The sequence below is a fragment of the Ammospiza caudacuta genome, chromosome 17 (assembly GCF_027887145.1).
Source record: "Ammospiza caudacuta isolate bAmmCau1 chromosome 17, bAmmCau1.pri, whole genome shotgun sequence".
Classification (NCBI taxonomy): Eukaryota; Metazoa; Chordata; class Aves; order Passeriformes; family Passerellidae; genus Ammospiza; species Ammospiza caudacuta.
This window is the reverse complement of record NC_080609.1, coordinates 11,900,968-11,919,990: the sequence shown is the minus strand read 5'-3', so window position 1 is coordinate 11,919,990 and position 19,023 is coordinate 11,900,968. Positions and strand designations below refer to the sequence as shown.

The 19,023-nt window shown below is 41.8% G+C and overlaps 1 protein-coding gene across 2 annotated transcripts in view; it reads left to right on the top strand.

Annotated features, from left to right (window-relative positions):
- PRKAR1B (protein kinase cAMP-dependent type I regulatory subunit beta) overlaps positions 1 to 19,023 on the top strand; it is a 93,416-nt gene that overhangs the window by 36,923 nt on the left and 37,470 nt on the right. For both annotated transcript variants that reach the window (XM_058815732.1, XM_058815734.1), the window contains exons 5-6: positions 15,445 to 15,506; positions 16,239 to 16,285. In XM_058815732.1, coding sequence (XP_058671715.1) covers positions 15,445 to 15,506; positions 16,239 to 16,285 — 109 coding nt within the window. The remainder of the gene's footprint in view (positions 1 to 15,444; positions 15,507 to 16,238; positions 16,286 to 19,023) is intronic.

The window sequence follows — 19,023 nt, the reverse complement described above, 5'->3', positions numbered from 1 at the left end:
GTGCTAACAGGCCTTTTCCTGCCCAGAGCTTCTAATTGCCCTTCCTTCCTGCAAACCCAGTGGCCAGCATTGCCTGTGCAGCACCACATTCCGGCCTGGGACTTGTCAGGCTGGTAGATAAATGAAATACTTATTTTCAAGCACTTTCTTCTGTCTTTTCTTCCTTTTTTTTTTTTTTTTTTTAATGTATTATTTTACCCTATTTTTCCTTTTTTTCTATATTCTTTTTAGCCTGCTCTGTCAGCCCTTGGCTTTGGGCAGTGCCCAGCATTGGCACTTTAGGTGTAGGCTGGACCAGACCAGCCCCTAGCTGCCCAAACTGGTGCAATGGGCAGAGAAGGGGCCACCAGGAAAGCCCAGGCAAGGAGTGCAGATTTCTCTCACTTGGCTTCCCAAAACAATTGCTCAAAGAACAAGAAAAACCCCGAGTATCAAAGAGCCTGATCCCCTGACCCACTAAGGCTCAGTTGTAGTGTGTCTACTGCCTTATTTGCAGGAGGTTTTAACACTTGACCTGAAAAGTCAACAAAAGAATCACCATCTCCCATCTTAATAAATTAAGTTCTATCTTCTCTAATCACTTCCTACAAACACACAAAGTCATCTGTTTCCTTTTGGCTTAGATCTTGTATAATGTTTGGAGGAAGAAGGTCTACTTTTGTCAGCACCCCTGTTAAATTTATTTGCTTTTCTAGTTCAAGGAAAAAGCCTATAACTCTGAAAGTCATCCAATGCTCTTATTTATTTATTTTGCTCCATTTGATTGATACATCTTTGTTCTGAGCTTACACAAAATTGACCACAGCTCCAGTAAAAGTGCCTCTTGTTAAAACACTTCCAGAATATCCACGTGTTCCCCTCCTGTGCTTGTCCTGGGTGGGAAGAAACTTGACCTTAGCTGCAGGTACACTGAATTCAGAGCAGCTCCATCAGAAATCTTTCTGGCTGATAAATCCAGAGCTTGACAATTATTCAGGCTGCTTTGCTGCTCTGCTTCTGGAGTTACAAGCAAGGGTTCTCAGGCTAAGATGGAAATAGGAGAGTTAATTTGATTTCCCTTTGTGGCTTTTCTTTCACCTGGCTCAGTGGGCAAAGGAGTCACTTGGAGAAGCAGAAATGTCACCCCAAGATATCACCAGTGCAAACGTACACAAATAGATGCCTCTTAGCACTGTTTCATAATTGCTCATTGGTTCTCTCTGGAATAATTAGGGGAACAAGATGTAAAAGATGAAATTGATGATCATTTGTGTAAATATCAGTAGGTATGCTTGTGTCTATGAATGTGTATATATACATATATATGTATTTATTTCATGTTTCATGGGCCACCAAGATTTATTGTCCTTTGTAGTAAATATTGACCTTGGATTTATCCCAGTCAATGTTTACCTCTTAGGCCAATAAATCTTGAGGTTCACCTTAACAGAAGTCAATATCTGCTTAGTGTTCAGCTCCATCATTAATATAAATATTTTAGTGACCTTTGCATGTATTAGTCTATTTTTTAAAGTCAACCTAGTGTTACCAATCCTATAGCACATCAGCAGTTTATTTATCAGTTGCTTATTCCTGTAAGATTTTTATAATAATGTCTGATATTCCTGATGAGGTGTTGCAGAGAGTGTTTTTTGAGGAGAATCTCAGGAATGTGAGTGCAAGTTGCTGTTTCCAGTGGGGAGGGATGATCCCTGTATATCTGTGTGGTTCATCACATATTTACCCACTACCAGGGTCCAAGCATTGCTTTGATTGCTGCCTCTCTTCTGGGAGATTTTCAAGACATTCTTTGCATGAGCAAATCTTTCTGAGATCAAGTGTTTGCTTTTCTGTATCTGTCACTGAGTTTGGGGTTAACAGGGACCTTTAGACCACCTAGTCTGACCTTTTTATCTCCTACCATCTTTATCTCCTCCATTTAAGAAGTGCTTTTTGCCTCCTTCCACCTCCCCTCTCTTTTGACCCTCGACGAGTGAAATTTCTCTGCAGTGTCCTTATTAAATGTTTCCTTTTTAATTGCATTTGATTTGATTTGTGATAACATCTCAGTCTAGATTCACACTGAATGTCCCAAAGGAGTGTTGCTCTCTGGATCTCTCTGGGCTGTGTCCCTCAGCACATGCAGGCATTGACCTTTTTTTGCCTGGATATTTGAGCAGGAACACTGCATACAAATGTTACCTTGAGCCATTCAGGCGTGGCTGGGTCCCACCTGATGTCCTTCCCATAAAAGTGAGATTCAAAGTGGAGTCTAAATGTTTATGACCTCTTCCCACCTCCTCTGGCCACAGGAACAGGTAGAGAAGGCAATGATTTGGCCCCTGAGTTGTGAAATCCTCTCTTTAAAATAAAGCACTCTGAAGGCTCCAGGGCATTAACTTAATTCAGGCACCAAGCTCAAGATTTTCCTTGTTATTATTGTTACTGCACCACAAAGCACACATAAAATGCTCGTGATCACAAACCACTTCACCAGCACAGATAAGAGAGATGCTCATCCCAGAACATTCTCACCCCCAATCCCTGATCCTGCCACCCCCTTTTCATTAAATTACTCCTTTTATTCCAACTTAGAGTGCTGACTGTTCACACAGATAAAAGCTTGCAGGGTTAAACCCTTTGTGAGCCTATAGAAAATGTTCTGTGCATGTGGAGAGGTTTTTATTATTAGTTATAAAGGTGCTGCTGCAGTAAATGGTTTAAAAACATTGTGCTATGGAGAATTCTGATCCCTGTCACATGAAACAGCATAAATGTCAGACCAGGGATTTATATGAATATTCCTTGAAGGGAAGCAAAGACAAGGAATTAGTTGTTCTCTTGTCCTATTTATTCCCTTTAATTGGATTTATTTTTAAGTGGGCTTTAGTATAGAAATTTCTGCTTCATTTCTTTATTGTATATTGGAATTTCTTATCAACAGAGATAAAGCCTGCTTGCCCTACATTAAAAAAATCTATTTAAACCAGCGGAGGTATGTTCCTTAAACAGCAAAATCTATTTATTTTAAAACTATTTTTTAAACCTAACCTAAATCAGTTCTCAGAGTATTTTAAGGTGCTTGGAGCAGTTCAGAGCAGCAAACAGAGCCAGGATTCAAGATTCAGAGCAATTAGAGCTGCTGATCCATCAGGTCTTTGGGGGGGATGTGTGTGCAGGAGAGCTGATGGAGCAAGTACAGCACTTGGCTTGTGTTGGGTGCATGCCTCCTCAGACTGAGGAGCTGCTCACTGTTGTCAACCTTTGATTCATAGAGTTGTGTAAATGGGCAAAAAAATCCTTTCTGTCATGCCAGAGGCCAAATTAAACAGAAATCTGTAAACTGGGAGGGTTGTTTAGTTGGGAGGAAGCAACATGAGTTGTGTGATAATGTACTCCTGCAGGTTTATTTTTTCACAAATTGTTTCAAGGCTAGGTTTATTTAATGCCATAAAATGGAATTCTTTCTGCTGAGAAATTGCTTCAAAACTATACCAGCATGAGAGCAAACATGGAATTAGCAGAGGTAAGGAAAGGTGTTTGAAGGTTTGGGCTAAGAGCGACCACAAAGGTTTGGGTTAATTCTGACCCAGTGACTGCCCAGCGAATTCTTCATGTCCCCTTTCAACCAGGCATTTAAAAAATGTCCTGCAGATATGCAGGAAGCCATATATTGCTTTTCCCCCTCTCCCATCCCAGCTATGCTAATGAAAGCCCAGCACGGCTGAGATTTCCAGATCTGCTCTCACTGTGGAGAGATGGAAGCAGGGTTGTGCACATTGCAGAATTGAGCACTGGGCACTCGTGATTTTTGTGATGGTTGTGGCAGAGTGCAGAATAAGGAGGTGAGTGCAGAGTCTGCTGGGCAGGTTTGAAAAGCACCGTGAACTGCTGGGAAATGGGTGCTGGGAGGCTGGAAGGAGCAGGTGTTGCTGCCAGGGATATTGCTGGGACTCTTCAAGATGTCTTTGATGTACATTGCAGTGGTTAGTGAAGACTTGGGAAGAAAATTACTGAGAAAGATGGAATGAAGCAATGTAAGGTCTGAATTTATTTCCATAGGTATGAGGAAAGTGTGCCCTTAGGTCTGTGTTTGTGCATCTACAGATTTAAGCTTTTCATGCTTAAAAATCTCCTTTTCCTTTGGAGCCCTGCAAACACAGACCACTTAAGGAAACATGCATGTTTTGTCTGATCTAATCAACCTCTGTTTTCTCCTTCTTTGAATTATAGTGGAGCTGTAAAAAATGGAACTGCTTAATTGCTATAGTTCACTCAGAACTCCTACAAAAGAAGCATTTGTTGTCTGAGGAAATTTTATCTCCAGTTCGTTTTATTGTAGAAGATTCTATCTCGGAAATGCTGTGAATCAGAGATGAAGGGGAGTAATGATGAACTTCAGGAAAACATAAGGAAAATGTGTGGGTGTATGAGTTTGCACATGTCTGTAAGCTATAATAGATATGCAAATAGAAAAGCAAGTGCTTGTGGACATGTGGTTTTTCGTTAGATGTGAATTTTATTCATCAGCTCTTTAACACTAGATTTACACACTTTCAAAAAACCATTCTGACTCATTCCCGAGAACCTTTATCAGCTATTTTATAATGATTTCATTTACCAATCCAATTATAAACTAAATTGAACCCTATCTGCTAACACAGGTTAAAATGTTTTTATTCTAGGCAGCTGTTTGATATCTGCAGGTGTGGGAGCACACAACAGGGATGGAAATTAATTAAGCAAGATGTGGGAGATGGCTGCAGCCCAGTGCTCTGAGCTTGTCAGCCAGGGCAGACACGTGTCAAACACTCTGTGATTAGTTACAGGACACGTTCCTGACTGGCAGCAGGCACCACTCAGGGACTCAGAGCTACATGCAGAGCTTGGCTTTGCTCTCTCACTGCTCCCAAGCTGTTCCAGTGGCCCCATATATTGATATTATCAGAATTACAAAGGAATTTATTATTATTACTATTATTATTACTACTATTATTAATAATATTATTATTTATAATTTATTACAATTTATTATTATTTATTTTTATTATTAATATATTTCCTGATTAATTCCAACTAAATTACTGTGCATGAACAAACCCCCTCTCACCGCACTTATATTGAGCACCTTATCCTTTTTTAGCATTGTGTTATTCTTTAACATCTTTAGCATCCTTGCAGTATTCTGATTTTTGTGTTAATGACAAGGACCACCAGGTGTGGAAGCAGAAAGATTTTAGCCTAATACCTGATAGTTCTTATCTATTTTTGTGCTGATACAGTTGCCAGGCAGAGGTGCTGTCTTGTGACACTCAAGGCTCACAAGCTATAGTCATAAAAATAGTGTGTAGGAGCAGTAAGTATATAATTTGAAGGAACAATTGCAATTATCAAATACAATTTAATTTTCCTATATTTATAGAAAACTGTTAAAAGTGATTCCTTCAGAAAATGGGGGGGAAGAAAAGTAAGTAGATTGATATCATGTTCATGTCCAAGTTCCACAACCACGCCAGTTTGTGTGGTTTGTGTGTAACCATGTTCTGAATAGAAAAATTGGGTGAATTATTAGAATAAAACTTTCTCTGGCAACAATTTTCTAATCATAGGGATGTAAAAAACTGTAAATGCATATATATACATATATACATACATAAATATATATATATATATATACATATATATGTGTGTATATATATATACATACACAAATGTATATATAACTTCATTTTCATTAATGTCCTCAGTATTAAAGGCAAAACAAAAAAAGCTATTACTGTTGGGGGGGAAGATGTTCCTCTTATGTTCCTCTTCACTGGAAAATGTGAACTGTAAGGTCATATGCATAGCATGATTTTGTTCATATTTACTTATGTACATGTGAAATAGGATTTGTTACAGTTTCTTATTGAGAATAATGTCTATATCCCTATGCAGGGATATCCTCAGGGATACATTTTCCATGTACCTGTGTTGAGGGACATCTCCACCATCATCTGCTCCAAGAGGTCACATAATAGTGCATTTCCAATTGCAGCCCTCTGGCAGCCTTTGAAATCTCAGCATATTCTGTTATATTTTCAGATCACTTCAGCTGTAGCAGCCATGATTTGGCCACAGGGATCACCTCTGTCAGTGCCACCTGCCCAGGGCTTCCTCAGCTGTGTCACCTGGCTGCTGGAGCCAGGATGGGAGTGCACAGTGACTCTCCAGCTTCATTGGGATAGTCCAGAAGAGGGAGCTTGAAATTAAAGAGTGAAGGGATTTAAAAGCACCAGAAGGAAATAAATTGTTCAGATATGGGGGCTTTGTTGTGGTTGCCCTTTATCACTGGTGGAATTTGCTTCATATTAACAACAGAGCCTTGTTTTGGGGGTGATGGTTACTCTTGTGGTGGGGTGTTCCAGTCCAACCAGCAGCAATTTTTTTTCAGTTACTAAGTTAAAACACTTATTTGTTCAAGTATTAAGTAAAAATATTTATATTTTCAGCATGGTATCATCCATTGCTTTTCCAGAATTTTGAGAAAGTAATTAATTGTGGGGAAAATGAAAAACCATAAACTTGTGTGAGACTTAAAGGTCCATTCTTGTGTTCAGTCAGCTCAAACACTCCAATCTCATTTCAGTGACACCAGACCATGAATTTGGTCTGAAGTCCATGGTTTGTTGTTGTGCTGAGCCTTTCCCTGGGTCACTTCTATGATGCCCATGCACACAAATAACAACTTTGAATTTGTTACTGCGCCCTTTTCTGCTTCAAATAATGACGCATTTGGGGACTTCTCAAGATAAAACTTTCAGCAGAGTGTGCTTGCAGCAGTGCTGTGTTTTTACAGTGTATAATCTCCATAAATGTCTCTGTCTTTGCATTAGATCCAGTACCTGCAGGCTAAGGAAAGAGTTCCTAAGCACTGCACTGTACCTACTAAAATAGAAAGAAGCCTGTGCAGTTTAGTATTTGTGTTTCTTTATACCTCCATATATATATATATAAAAATACTTGTACATTTTATTAGCTATAAAGTGTATTTTATTGACCCAAGCTCCTCTAGACTTTTGTTTTTTTGCTTTTTGGTTTTCCTTTTGGCATTTAAATTCATCCCTCATTTTGAATCCTAGTTCCAAGATGAAAATCTTGAGAATGCTCACACACAGAAAACAAGAGAACAAATGTGATTATATTCAACTGAAATCAACAATGTCTTCTTTTGATTTTAGCTTTTCACTAAGAAATGCTATTTTGAAGTAATTTCATTGTGAAAAGTAGATCTGGAGTTATCACAGTAGGACAATTAGACAGTTTCTAAACTTTTGAAGCATTTTAAATGGGAAAATGGCATCAGCCATTTTTGACAGGAATATTCAGTTTCACCAAACTGTTTTTTTTTCCTGAGAAAAATTGTGTTGCCCAATTCCTCCTGCAGGCCTCCTGGTATGCACAGGCTTTGTTGGTGAGCAGTGCTGTTGGTGATGGGAAGCTGGGACCCGGCCTCTGTGCAATTATTCACGCAGAAGGGCAGATATTCCTCCTCCAGTGCACAGAGAGCATATTTTCCGTGCATTATGCATGGGATTTGCTCCAGCTGGCCCCTGACTCACTCTGCCCTGCCTCCCCCGTGTCTGCGGCCGGGCTGGGAGCTGGGACCACCTCATCCCTCCCTCTGGGAGCAGCTCCGCGCCAGGCCCGGCTCCCGGCAGGTGGACAGACAGACAGACAGACAGACAGACATCGCTGCTGCTCCCTGCTCCTGCTCACAGCCAGGCTGCTCGGAGCTGGCTGCTCTCACCCAGGGCCTCGCCCGGCTTGGAAACAATCCCCTTCCCTGGGCCCCTCTTCAGGCCCTGACCACCCTCATCGGGAGGTTTTTTTCCCCCTCTTGATCAGGTGGTAATTTCCTCCGTTCCCATTTGTGCCTGTTGTCCTAAGAGCAGTGAGATCTCCCTGGTCCTGTTGTCAGAGAGACCAAACACAGCTCTCCCCCTTCTCTTCATATGCTCTATGCTCCATGCCCTGGACATGCTCCATGCTCCAGGCCATTTTGATGGCCTCTGTGGATTTGCTCCAGTTTTCAGTGTCTTTGGGTGTGGAGGAGCCCAAAACTGGTACCCAAAATGGTATTCCAGTTTGTCAGTGTCTTTCTGGTGTGGGGGAGCCCAAAAGTGGTACCCAAAATGGTACTCCAGGCTGTCCAAGAGGGAGAAAATCAATTCCTTCAGCTGCTGGCTGCAGTCCTGGAGGTACAGCCCAGCCTGCAGTTGCTCTTGAAGTGCAGATTATTGAAACCTATGGATCTGGTCTACTGTGAAGGACTCTGGGGAGCTGGGGCTGCCCAAATGGCTGCCCTGTGCCTGAGCCTGGCTTTGGGCACAGCTGGGATGGGGCTGAGCATCCACACAGTGCAAGGCTCCTCCTCTGCCCCAGCCCCCAGTGCTGCTCTGCCACAGGGCTCCTTGGGCAGGTGGGGATGGGCCTGGGGGTGCTGAGGGAGCCCTGGGTCTTCCCTCAGCTTTGGGAAAGCTTAGGGGGAGCTGATGGCAAGAAGGGGACCTGAGTTATATTCCCACCAAGCCCTGCCTCTGGGACAAGTGTGGTACAAGCAAGGCTTGGCAGTGAGATCTCAATGAGGTGATAATTCTAGGGGTGGGTAAGAGGAAAAGAGGCCAAAGCAGGGCCTGTCCTTGAGCCATGTTGTTTGTCCCCCTTTTTTACCTCTCATTGCAGTAGTCCATGGCAGAGAGCTTTCCAGATGAAGATCCCTGCAGAAGCTCTCTCTGGAAGCTGCTGCTAACATGTGGAGGATGATGTGACCCATTGGCACGTAGATGTGCAGGGCCTGTAAAATGAATTGATGCTCTGCCCATAAAGCTGTACTCTGTTCATTTGGTGTCATAATTAATGAACCTATAAAGGGACTTCATAAAACAGTAAAAATGGAAATACTTCACAGAAATAGAAGATGATAAATTTTTATTTCTTTCTGTTTCATATGTCTGTTAGTTATGTAGACCTGTGACTCAGTGCATGTTATGGAATTAGACATGGACTTTAGTGTTAACCTACCATTCACAATGTCCTCTCATGTCCAATTTTTATGATCATTATGGTAAAATCAATGCATGTCTTAATTGTAATAGTAACTAATCATCAGCCATTATAATGAAGTAATTAAATACTCTAAATTGTTAATAACTTTGGATGCTGCTATAATTAATTTGTTGCTGCCCTAACAGGAAAAGAAATTAACAGAAGCAGATGGGTAATGTTTTTGTTAAGGCTTCAGTACTGACTCTTTCTTAGGTACAAGCCTGCCACACCACATATTTGATTATAGCAATTGTAACCTCAGGGCTGTTAATTTTAAATACCTCTAAAAAGGAATTCTTTTCTTTTACCTGGTTGCAATGCTTTTATTCTCAGTAGTCAGTAAATCATAGTAATGACTCCTGGTGGTTCCAGTATTGTACATTAGCAAGGACTTGCAGCATTCCTAGGAAGAAGGAGTATGGATTTGGAACCTTGTACTTACACATAGCAGAGACCCTTGCAATTAATTCAGTGGTAAAGTACTGTGTTTATTCCCTCACTGTACAGATGTTTATTGAAGCCAGTCTGGTTTAAATTTTGTGCTCTTCATCCTTACAGAGTAGGAGGAGCTGTTGTTAGAACAATTGCTAGAAAGATGTTGTCTTTTCAGGAAATGAATCATATGAAAATCTCAGAAGTACATAAGAAGACCCCATACAGCCCCACCTCCTATCCTCCCCCCCAGTTTAGAAATCTTAAAATAGTACCCAAAGCTCCAGCTAAAGGGAGGTGGGGTTACTATGAACTGTGTTTACTAAACTTTAAAGGTATGTAAGTAGGAAAGGTTTAAAATACTTGAATCGTGCTTCTAGGGCAGCCTCATTCCGAGAAAATGTTGCATGTCTTTTGTTGAATTATGCCAGAACAGCTCCATATCTTTTAAAGCTGTCCTCAACAACACAGGGCTGGCTTTGTTTTGTTAAAGACGTAGGGAAAGAAGGAAAAACTGCATAGCACAAACACTGAAGGCTTTCTGAGGCTGCCTGCACAATGAAATTTTTCTGATTGAACTCTTGACAAATTATAACCTGCAGGTACAGTGAGGATTTTCCATTTTTGCCTAACACGTATACATTTTGTCTCTTCCATTTTTCCTTCCCTGCAATGCATTCAGCACAGCAAGGGCTGGAAAGAAATCTGATTGTGAAACTGATAAATTGTCTTACATAGTTTCCCTATTTTGGCCATTGCCATGGTCTGGTTCTGAAAGTGCTTGGAATTATCTTTCTCTCGTTTTGTTTTAACAAGCTTCTTCTCAGTTGCCTATTGCCTGTGCTATATTACCCACAGTGCACATCATTTTTATTTTTTTTTTCTATCTCCTATTCTACGTCAACTCCAAGAGGCCTCGGTGTAAAAGCAGATGAGATGATTTATTTTTATCACTCACTTTTTCTCGTGAGAAAGAGAACCCCTTGGCCCTGCCTTCTCCACTGGCTTCCTCCTAGCACAGGCATTTACTTCTTGGCAAATGGGGTCCATAAAATGCTACTGAATTAAACCAGCAAAGTGTTTCATTATATTTACTCTGCAATCACTGTGATAGATCCTTTTCTGATCTAAATAGGTGCAGTCTCACTGGTTTGAGTGCAGTTTGCCTTCTTGGCATCAGAAGGGAATTTGCTCAACCTGGCCAGGTGGCCAGGAGTCATCAGAGATACCAGAGAGCAGAGGATCAGCCCCTGTGATTCCAGATCTGATTGCAGTTGTTTGCAATTCCATGTACACTCATGGAAGACACTTTATGTGTTAAAACTTGCTGCAAGCCTTTGATATCTTTGACCTTTATAAAAAAAGCCTTCTAAATTTTGATATTCCCTAAGCAGACAGCTGGTATTTTTTGATTGAATAGATAGAGATTTCATGTCTAAACGCATTTCTTGGTTTCACTTTGCTGGATTAGTTCACTGCTCCCTGTATGTTCTCTGCTGCTCACAATCTTCTCTTGTGATTTGTTTTTGAGTGATACCATCGAAAAGGTTGCAAAGAATTCAAGGGGCAGAAATATCCCTGGAAAAATGTCCTGCCAGTGTCTCCCTTTGGATCTAAGCATGGATATTTGGGTGCATACAGTCCCACCTGCAGCTGCACAAAAAATTGCCCCTGATCCCTTCTGGTTGGAACAAAGGCTTGGCTCCCAAGAGCCACGAGCAACCAGACACAGATCTTCTGGGAGGAGGTGGGGAAGGCTTGAAAAAACTGCAAAGCCTGTCAAAATCTTTGGCTGTGGAGAGGGTGAAAAAGGGCCCTCCAAGTGCTGGGTGCAGCACAGCTCTCTTGGTTGCAGCCTCACAAAACAACAGCTCAGATACCAGAACTGGTGCCCTATTTTCTTCATCTGCCACCTGAATAAGTCATCTGGAAAGAGGGCAAATGATACGTGGTCAACAAAATGAAGAAATCCCTCTGAGCGGTTCTCATTTACAGCACAATCATAAAAATCCTGGCAGAAAATCAAACCATTTCCATATCAGTTGCGCACACAGCATTGCCAGCACGGTCAGTGTCAACAGTGCAGGGGCAGGAGACAGAGGCTGCTGTGTTCTTGGTGCTGCAGCTCAGACAGAAGATGAAATCATGGTAGTTCAACGTTTGGAGACTTAACTACTGATTTTCTGGCTTTCTGTTTGTGCTGGAAGAAAACCTGCTTGTGCTTGAAAAAGAAAATAATTGATTGTTAGGAATGTATTTGCATGTGTTTGGCCATAATTATTTTAAAAAACCTTCAAACAGTAGAAATGCACCTACTTTAGCAGAGCTGTAGTTCCAGTCTCTGATTGGTGGTGGGATGGTTGCAGCACTGTGTTTGTAAAGGCTGTTTTTTGCTGTAATGGTCAAAGAATGATTTTGGATGTCTTATAAACAAGTGTGTGGTACAGGGAAAAACAACAGACCATATTTTTGGCCTTGGCTGTATTGTTTATGCCTTTAGCAAGCACCACTTACTCAACTTATTCAGTATTTAAAGCTTGTTTTCTCTACATAGTACAGGCCCAGGAACACATGGCTTGAACTAAATATGCCAGCATCAGACCTTTATTGGGGGGGATGGAAAATAGGTCTGGTTTTTTTCAGTTTCAGATTTTGGCTTGGTTCAGGAACAAATACTTCAAATTTTTGAAGTATTTTGGTATATTGATGCTTGTGACATTTTTGTGTTTATTTCAGACACTGAAGATAGAGGGAATAAAAATTTCTAAACCCATTATACACTTAGTCTGAACTGATTCAAAAGCCAGATTTCCTACAGGGATCTTAAGCATTTAGTGTTTTAGGAGGTGATAATTTCCAGAAGGGTGGTTTTCTTTGGTGCCATTCTGAAAGACCCAGTTCTTGGCTGAGAAACTTTGGGGCTGCCTGCTGATCCATATCATTGGAGATCTGAGGGTGTTTAATGAATCTCAAATTGAGCATCCAAAAGCAGAAACACTTCAACTCATTAATCACTGTGAGAGATCTTGGCCAAACCATATCAATTAAGAGCAGCAATTCTCCAGCAGAAAAGGAACATGGTGGTGTGTTTTCAGTGACAGTTGTGATATTGCTGATTGCTTACATTTATATCAAAGACATGCCCTGGATTTACTTTGGAGTTGTAAATCAACACCACCATAACTTTGGGTGCCTTGCATGTCTCTGTGTTCATATGTACTTCAGAATAATTTTTGATGACATGTCCTTCAAAGGGCTATTCAAAAATCCAAGTCTTGGCCTAATAAGATTAAGACTTCACTGAATTAAGAGTAAGATTTCATCTCATCATATTTTTGGGAGTAAAGAGTATTGGGGTAAATATGCTGTTTCTGCTAATAGACGTTGGGTGCATTACACTATTAGATGAAACTTTTAGTCTGTGAGTTTCAAAGAAGTTTTTTTTCCTGATAAAATTAAAAGGTTATGTAGAAATAAAATGTGGAACATTTTGGAGAAGGGTGCAGTGCTATACATAATTTATTGGGCACTGTTTGTACAGTCAATTGTTGAGTTATAAATAAAATAGAGGATTAACACAAGGATGAAAGGGTCAAACTGCGGGTATTATTTCCTCTGTATTTCTATTAAAAAAAAGGAAAAGTTTCCAAGTTCGCTCAAACAGCACATTTTGGTTTGGTTATTGATATTCACTGTGTTGTACCTATTTTTGGCTGTATCACATTGGAGACTTTCTGTCTCACAGAGTGCCTTTTCCTCAGTAAATGTTCTGCAGGCTGCAGAACCATTCTCAGAGCTCAGTGAGGAGCCCCAGCACGGCCAAGGTGAAACCAGAGGCAGGCAAAGGAGCCTCTGCCACACTGAATTCCCAGTCCCAGAGCTGCTGAACAACAACTGGACTCCCCTCATGGACACAAAGTCCCCTGGGGCTGTTCCAGCTTGGCACCCACCTGTGTGGCTGTTTCTCCATCCCACTGGATCCTCAGCTCCCAGTTCCAGCTGGAGCATTGGCACAGGGACCAGGGATCTGTCTGTACCAGGCAGATGGTTCCTGCCAGCTGAGAAATCCCTTGAAGTGGAGAAATGCTGAACCTAAGTAAGATCACAAAAATGAGCTTAATAGATTTAAGAATAAGATCCATAGACTCTTCAAAATAATCTGTTGTACGTGTTTGCAGTGGTGCTCAGAATTAAGTGAGGAGGAAGTTTCTCCAGGATGCCTCAGAGCAGGCTTTGTGTCCATGGTGGAGGTGTTTCCTGGATGTGAGTAGGAATAGCACAGAGACTGGAATCCATGGGCTCTGCATGATTGTGAGCAGCAGAGAACATGGCCTCCTGTGTGTTTGCTAGGGTCCTTTAATTCACATCTCTCCATTTGAGATTTCACCCTCTTTGCTTAATGGGAAGATTAACCATATTCCAAAGGCCTCCAAGTGTGCAGCCATATGATAAGTTCAAGGATTCAAGTCTCTTGTGCTTGGACTTGATGAAAACAACAGGAGTAAAATATATAATTTTGTTGTATATAGGCCATGGGCTGAGCATCCCTTGCAGGTGCTGCAGGAGGTGCCTGGTTTGAAATCTCCAGTTCTCCTGCTGGGATGGTGCTGACACAGAGCTGTGATCCTGAGCAAAAACATTCAGGTTGATGAAGAGGAAAGACATGAGCAATTTGAACTTAGGAGTGAAACATTTCCTAGAACTGAGCCTGAATAAAGTCTGGAACAGCTGAACAGGAAATAAGCTAATAATGGGATTTTACAATATGCATTTCCCATATAAGGCATTGAAATGTAGCATAGGTTTATGGATTTGGTGGCTGATCTTCTGCCTGTTTTGGTGAAGATCTTAGGTTTCTTCCCTGTTTGTGTAGCTGTGTGTGTGAGATCCTTTCTCCTCTCCAGACTGAAGTGTTTCATCTCTCCACTGTCGTCAGTGGTCCCTGGATGGGCCATTCTAGGCCAGACCAGGGAAGAGAGCAGTTAACAATCCCCTCTTGCTGCCCTTTGTTTTTGTTGGGGAGCTATTTCCTTTAGCCCTTGAGGCTGAGGCATAGGAAGGGGAAGAGAGGTGGGGAGCGCCCGTCTCAGTGTGGTTCACGCTTCTGAAAATAAGTTCCCCAAAATCTGATGTGGGGAAAGGAAGCCCTGGCTCCACAGAGCCTGCTGTCTCCCTCAATAAACAAAGGACTGGCTTTGGGCATGTTGCCCGAAGTGTTGGTGCAGGGTGTGTTCCCATCCCCACTGCTCTGCCTGGCCTTTTAAGGCGATGTGACAGCGAGCTGAAGACGTGGAAAGGTGTGTAATTGTGTGTAATTCAGCTGTGATTAATGAGCACGAGGCTCTTCTGCAGCTTCCCTCTTTCTGCAGCATCGCTTGGATTCCTTCTCACCAGTAACTCGCTGAGATTTTCAGAGTTTGGCCCCTTCTGCACTGTGAGTGCAATCTCCTGCCAGCTCTTATGCTGCATTAATTTAGAGCCAACTACCTTTCCAAATGTGCTCTGCTCTGTGGAACAGGTTTTGCTTGTAAATGCAAGGCCAGATGTTCAGAAGAGGAGAGCTCCCGTTTGGGCATCTGGCAGTCACTGCTGGGCCACAAACCCATCACAGCTGAAAATCTGAAATCTCTCTGCTTAGGCAACACAGAACTCAGGCTGGCCAGTTTGTGCACTGCTCTAAGAGGTGCCTTTCTCCTTTTAATTCAGGAGCTCTTTCAAAACAGCACACACCAAGGCACAGTCTCAGTTTTAAACCACAGCTTGTGCCTAACAAGTTATTTTGATTTCTTGCTGAGCCGGGGTTCATTTTCCAGTTATAGCTAGTGTTTTCCTTTCCTTTTTCTGCAAAATCTGTTAACAAAGGCTAAATAAACAGTGAAGGTAGGTCTACTGGCAAGATAAGAAATAGGTCTGATTTATTAATAAGTGTTTCTTTTCTTTTTGCAGTGACATATTCGATGCCATGTTCCCTGTCACACACATCGCAGGAGAAACAGTCATACAACAGGGTAATTCTTCCTGTCATTTGTTTGTATAGCCTTTTAGCTCACATCTCTCCATTTGAGATTTCACCCTCTTTGCTTAATGGGAAGATCAGCCATATTCCAAAGGCCTCCAGATGTGCAGCTATATGATAAGTTCATGGATGCAAGTCTCTTGCTACACATGCAGAGAACCCCACTCTGGTGGATCTCCAGGGTTTCCAAGTGCTACAGTTAAATGTAGATAAACAGCACTGCAGATTTAAATGTTCATTCCTTAACTGAAGATAGTCAGGAAGTAAACCCCAGCTCAGGATGCATAAGGGTGGCACAGGCAAGCTGAGAGTAATTAGAGATGGAAAAATATTTTTATGGTTGTTGGGAATATTCAACACCTCATTGTGCTGTATCAGAGCTATCACACTTGGCAACTTACCTGCGTGCCTGCAGCATGTCAGGGAGGACTTCATTACCCTTAGGCTATATTAAAACCTCTTGAGTGTTTATCCTGAATGAATATTGAATCAATCAAAAGAGATAAATTAATGCAATTGAAAGGTATTAATAGCAAGAAACCATAGCGATACTTTGCTTTGTGAAGGCAAATAAGCAAAGATGTTTCAGAAAATTAATCTCTCTCTAAGTAATCTGGTGTACAAACCTGTGCAAATATGTACAGGATTAAATGCAGGGACAGGAAGTTATTGAATAGCTTGGCAGTCCTTCAGGAAACAATCACCTTTTGTATTTTGCTTCCAGGTGATGAGGGAGACAACTTCTATGTGATTGACCAAGGCGAGGTGGATGTAAGTATGCTCTTGCAGTATAATATTTATTTTGAAGCTGCAGAATAAAATTGTGTGCTTTGGCAGAGGGCTTGAGCCAGCCACGTGCTGTGGGTCTGTCTCCTTTCTTCTTGAACTAGATTTCACAGGATGGGTTTCATTACTTTGCTTTTGTTGTGCTAAGTTATTTGTTCATAGTTTTAAATTTGGCATGTGTTACATCCTAGCTTATTTGTCCATTCCAAGCAGGAAATCAAAACCAAACAAATGACATTATCTTCAGAGCCCTAACCACACCTGGAGGTGTGCAGTGTTTGGCAGAGTAGGCCACCATGCTGGAATGCACCTGAGGGTTCATAATGAAAATATTTTCTTTAATCAGTTAGCTTAGCTCATGTGTTGTTTGTTTTTGTTTTGTTTTGTTTTTTTTTTTTTTTCCAGAAATTGAGATACAGCCTCAGGCAGTGAGTTTCATCTTAGAAACCTTAATTTGCTTTTAAAATTAGGTCCAAATATAAGAACAATGAAGCATATTAATAAAGCAAGGATTATTATAAGTGTAAAGTGATCTGTTAGACCACAAAAGGTTTACAGGAGTATGCAGTGGTTTAATCAGCAAGTCTTTGAAAAGAAGCTTCTTTCTGAACCTGCCTTCCAAATCATAAATTATTCACCTCCTATCATTTCTCTCCTGTATGAAACTCACCCTTTTGCAGTTTTGCTGCAAGCATGTATCCACAGTAGCTGGGTAGGACAGACTTTCTCATTAGCAACTTTACTCTTCCGATGCCCACATGAGTTTGGTTTGGCATATTTAAAGAAGAAGGTGATTTATTTTAAATCCAGGCAGGAGGCACGGAGTTATTTTAGTGAAAGTTATTTTCTTTTAGCACTCTGTTTGTGTCAGGAGACCATCTAATTGGTATTGTTGGGAATTGAGAAACCTCACAAGCTGCCTCTGCCTCTGGAAGTTGCTCCTCAGGAAATCCGTCTGACTCACTGTTCCTATCAGACAGCCCTCTCAACAGCAAACACTGCCACATCCACGGGGCCAGAAAATAAAAGGGCAATATTTATAGAACAGTGTTAAAATTTAGTTTTAAAATAATTGGCTTGGGACCGATAGAGAGCTAAATGAGTTCACTGGCTTTGAACCAGACCCGCAAACACACAAATGCTCATGTTGGAGTTACAGATTAATCCTCTCTAAAAATCATTTGTCCTCTCTCAACATCTTTAGGAAAGCTTTCTTCAGTGTTCAGCTCAGGGACAGTGAGAGGCTGAATGGCATCAGATAACAGTTTGCAAAAGCCTTGCAATTAATTGCAAAAGAGTTAATATTGCAAAAAGAGTTAATATTCTATATGCACATAGTGCTCTTAAAGAACAGTGACAAGGAAGGGTTTCACTGAGTAGATTGCAACTTTGATTTCATGAGCATTATCATTCCCTGTTCCCCTGAAATCAGCCTATAGGTGCTAGGACAGATTAAAATGGACATATCCACCACAATGTCATCCTGACATTTACCAGAGACAGGTACAGACACCACCTGTGGGACAAATACTTCCTAACAAGACCTAAATATGTAATTTGGACTGTGCTTGTCCAGAGACCAGTGCAGCCCCTGACCATCTGTGCCAAACTCTTCTGTGACCATCTCTCACGCTGCCCCACCTCAGCCCTCCCCAAGGAGCCTCCTGATGCACCTTCCCACTGCTCCCCATCTGCTCAGCTTGGTTCTTTCTCCTTCCTGAGCTTCTCCTAAAACTTCAGCCAAAACACTCCCAGGATTCCAGTGCAAGGTGCTGTGCAGGGCAGGAGCCACAGGCTGGAAGTTCCCTGCATTACCTGGGAAGCTGCAGGGAGGGGATCCTGCTAGCCTTCAGAAACACATAATCATGAGAATGATTATATGCTGGTGCTTTTATTGAAGAGCTCTGGGTGTCAGGGGTACAAACCCAAATCTGACTCTGACATGGGTTCGGGATGAACATGTTTTTATATTCTATCGTTATAGAACTTTCATGTTAACTATTAAACTTATATTGTTCTATTGTATGCATAGACTTCATTCAAGCATGGGCTCCTCGTGACCCCCCCTTAAACTTCTAACATAGTTTCTCATGATTCTTCCTACCATAAAACAATAATTATATTTAATTACTAAACAATCATCACATCCAACAATCATATCATTGATCATATACTCCTTAACGCAGGTGCAATTTCACATGATCTGACAAACACAAAGCCTAACATTTTCAGGGTCCATTTTTAACATTTATCCAGGACCCCACTAAGCCTAGCTTCTTTCTAATTCCCCGAATTTTATGATTTTAAAACCTTTTACTATCAATCCCAGCTCCAGCTGGGAAGCTGCAGGGAGGAGATCCCAGCTCCAGCTGGGAAGCTGCAGGTGGGTAATCCCAGTTTCAGTGGGGAAGCTGCAAGGAGGTGATCCCAGCTCCAGCTGGGAAGCTGCAGGGAGGTGATCCCAGCTCCAACTGGGAAGCTGCAGGGAGGTGATCCCAGTTTCAACTGGGAGGCTGCAGGAAGGTGATCCCAGTTTCCCCCTGAGAGCAAAGTCTGTTCCAGAGCACCAGGGCAGGATGAGCTGCTCCTGTGTAGGGCAGCATCTCCCAGAGCCCCTGGGCAGGCACCATCACCCTGTACTGGTGCTCCCCAGTAGAGTTCTGCCACTTTCTGGGCAGAACTGCAGGAATCCTTGCTGTCTGAGGAAACCCCAGGCCACGAGT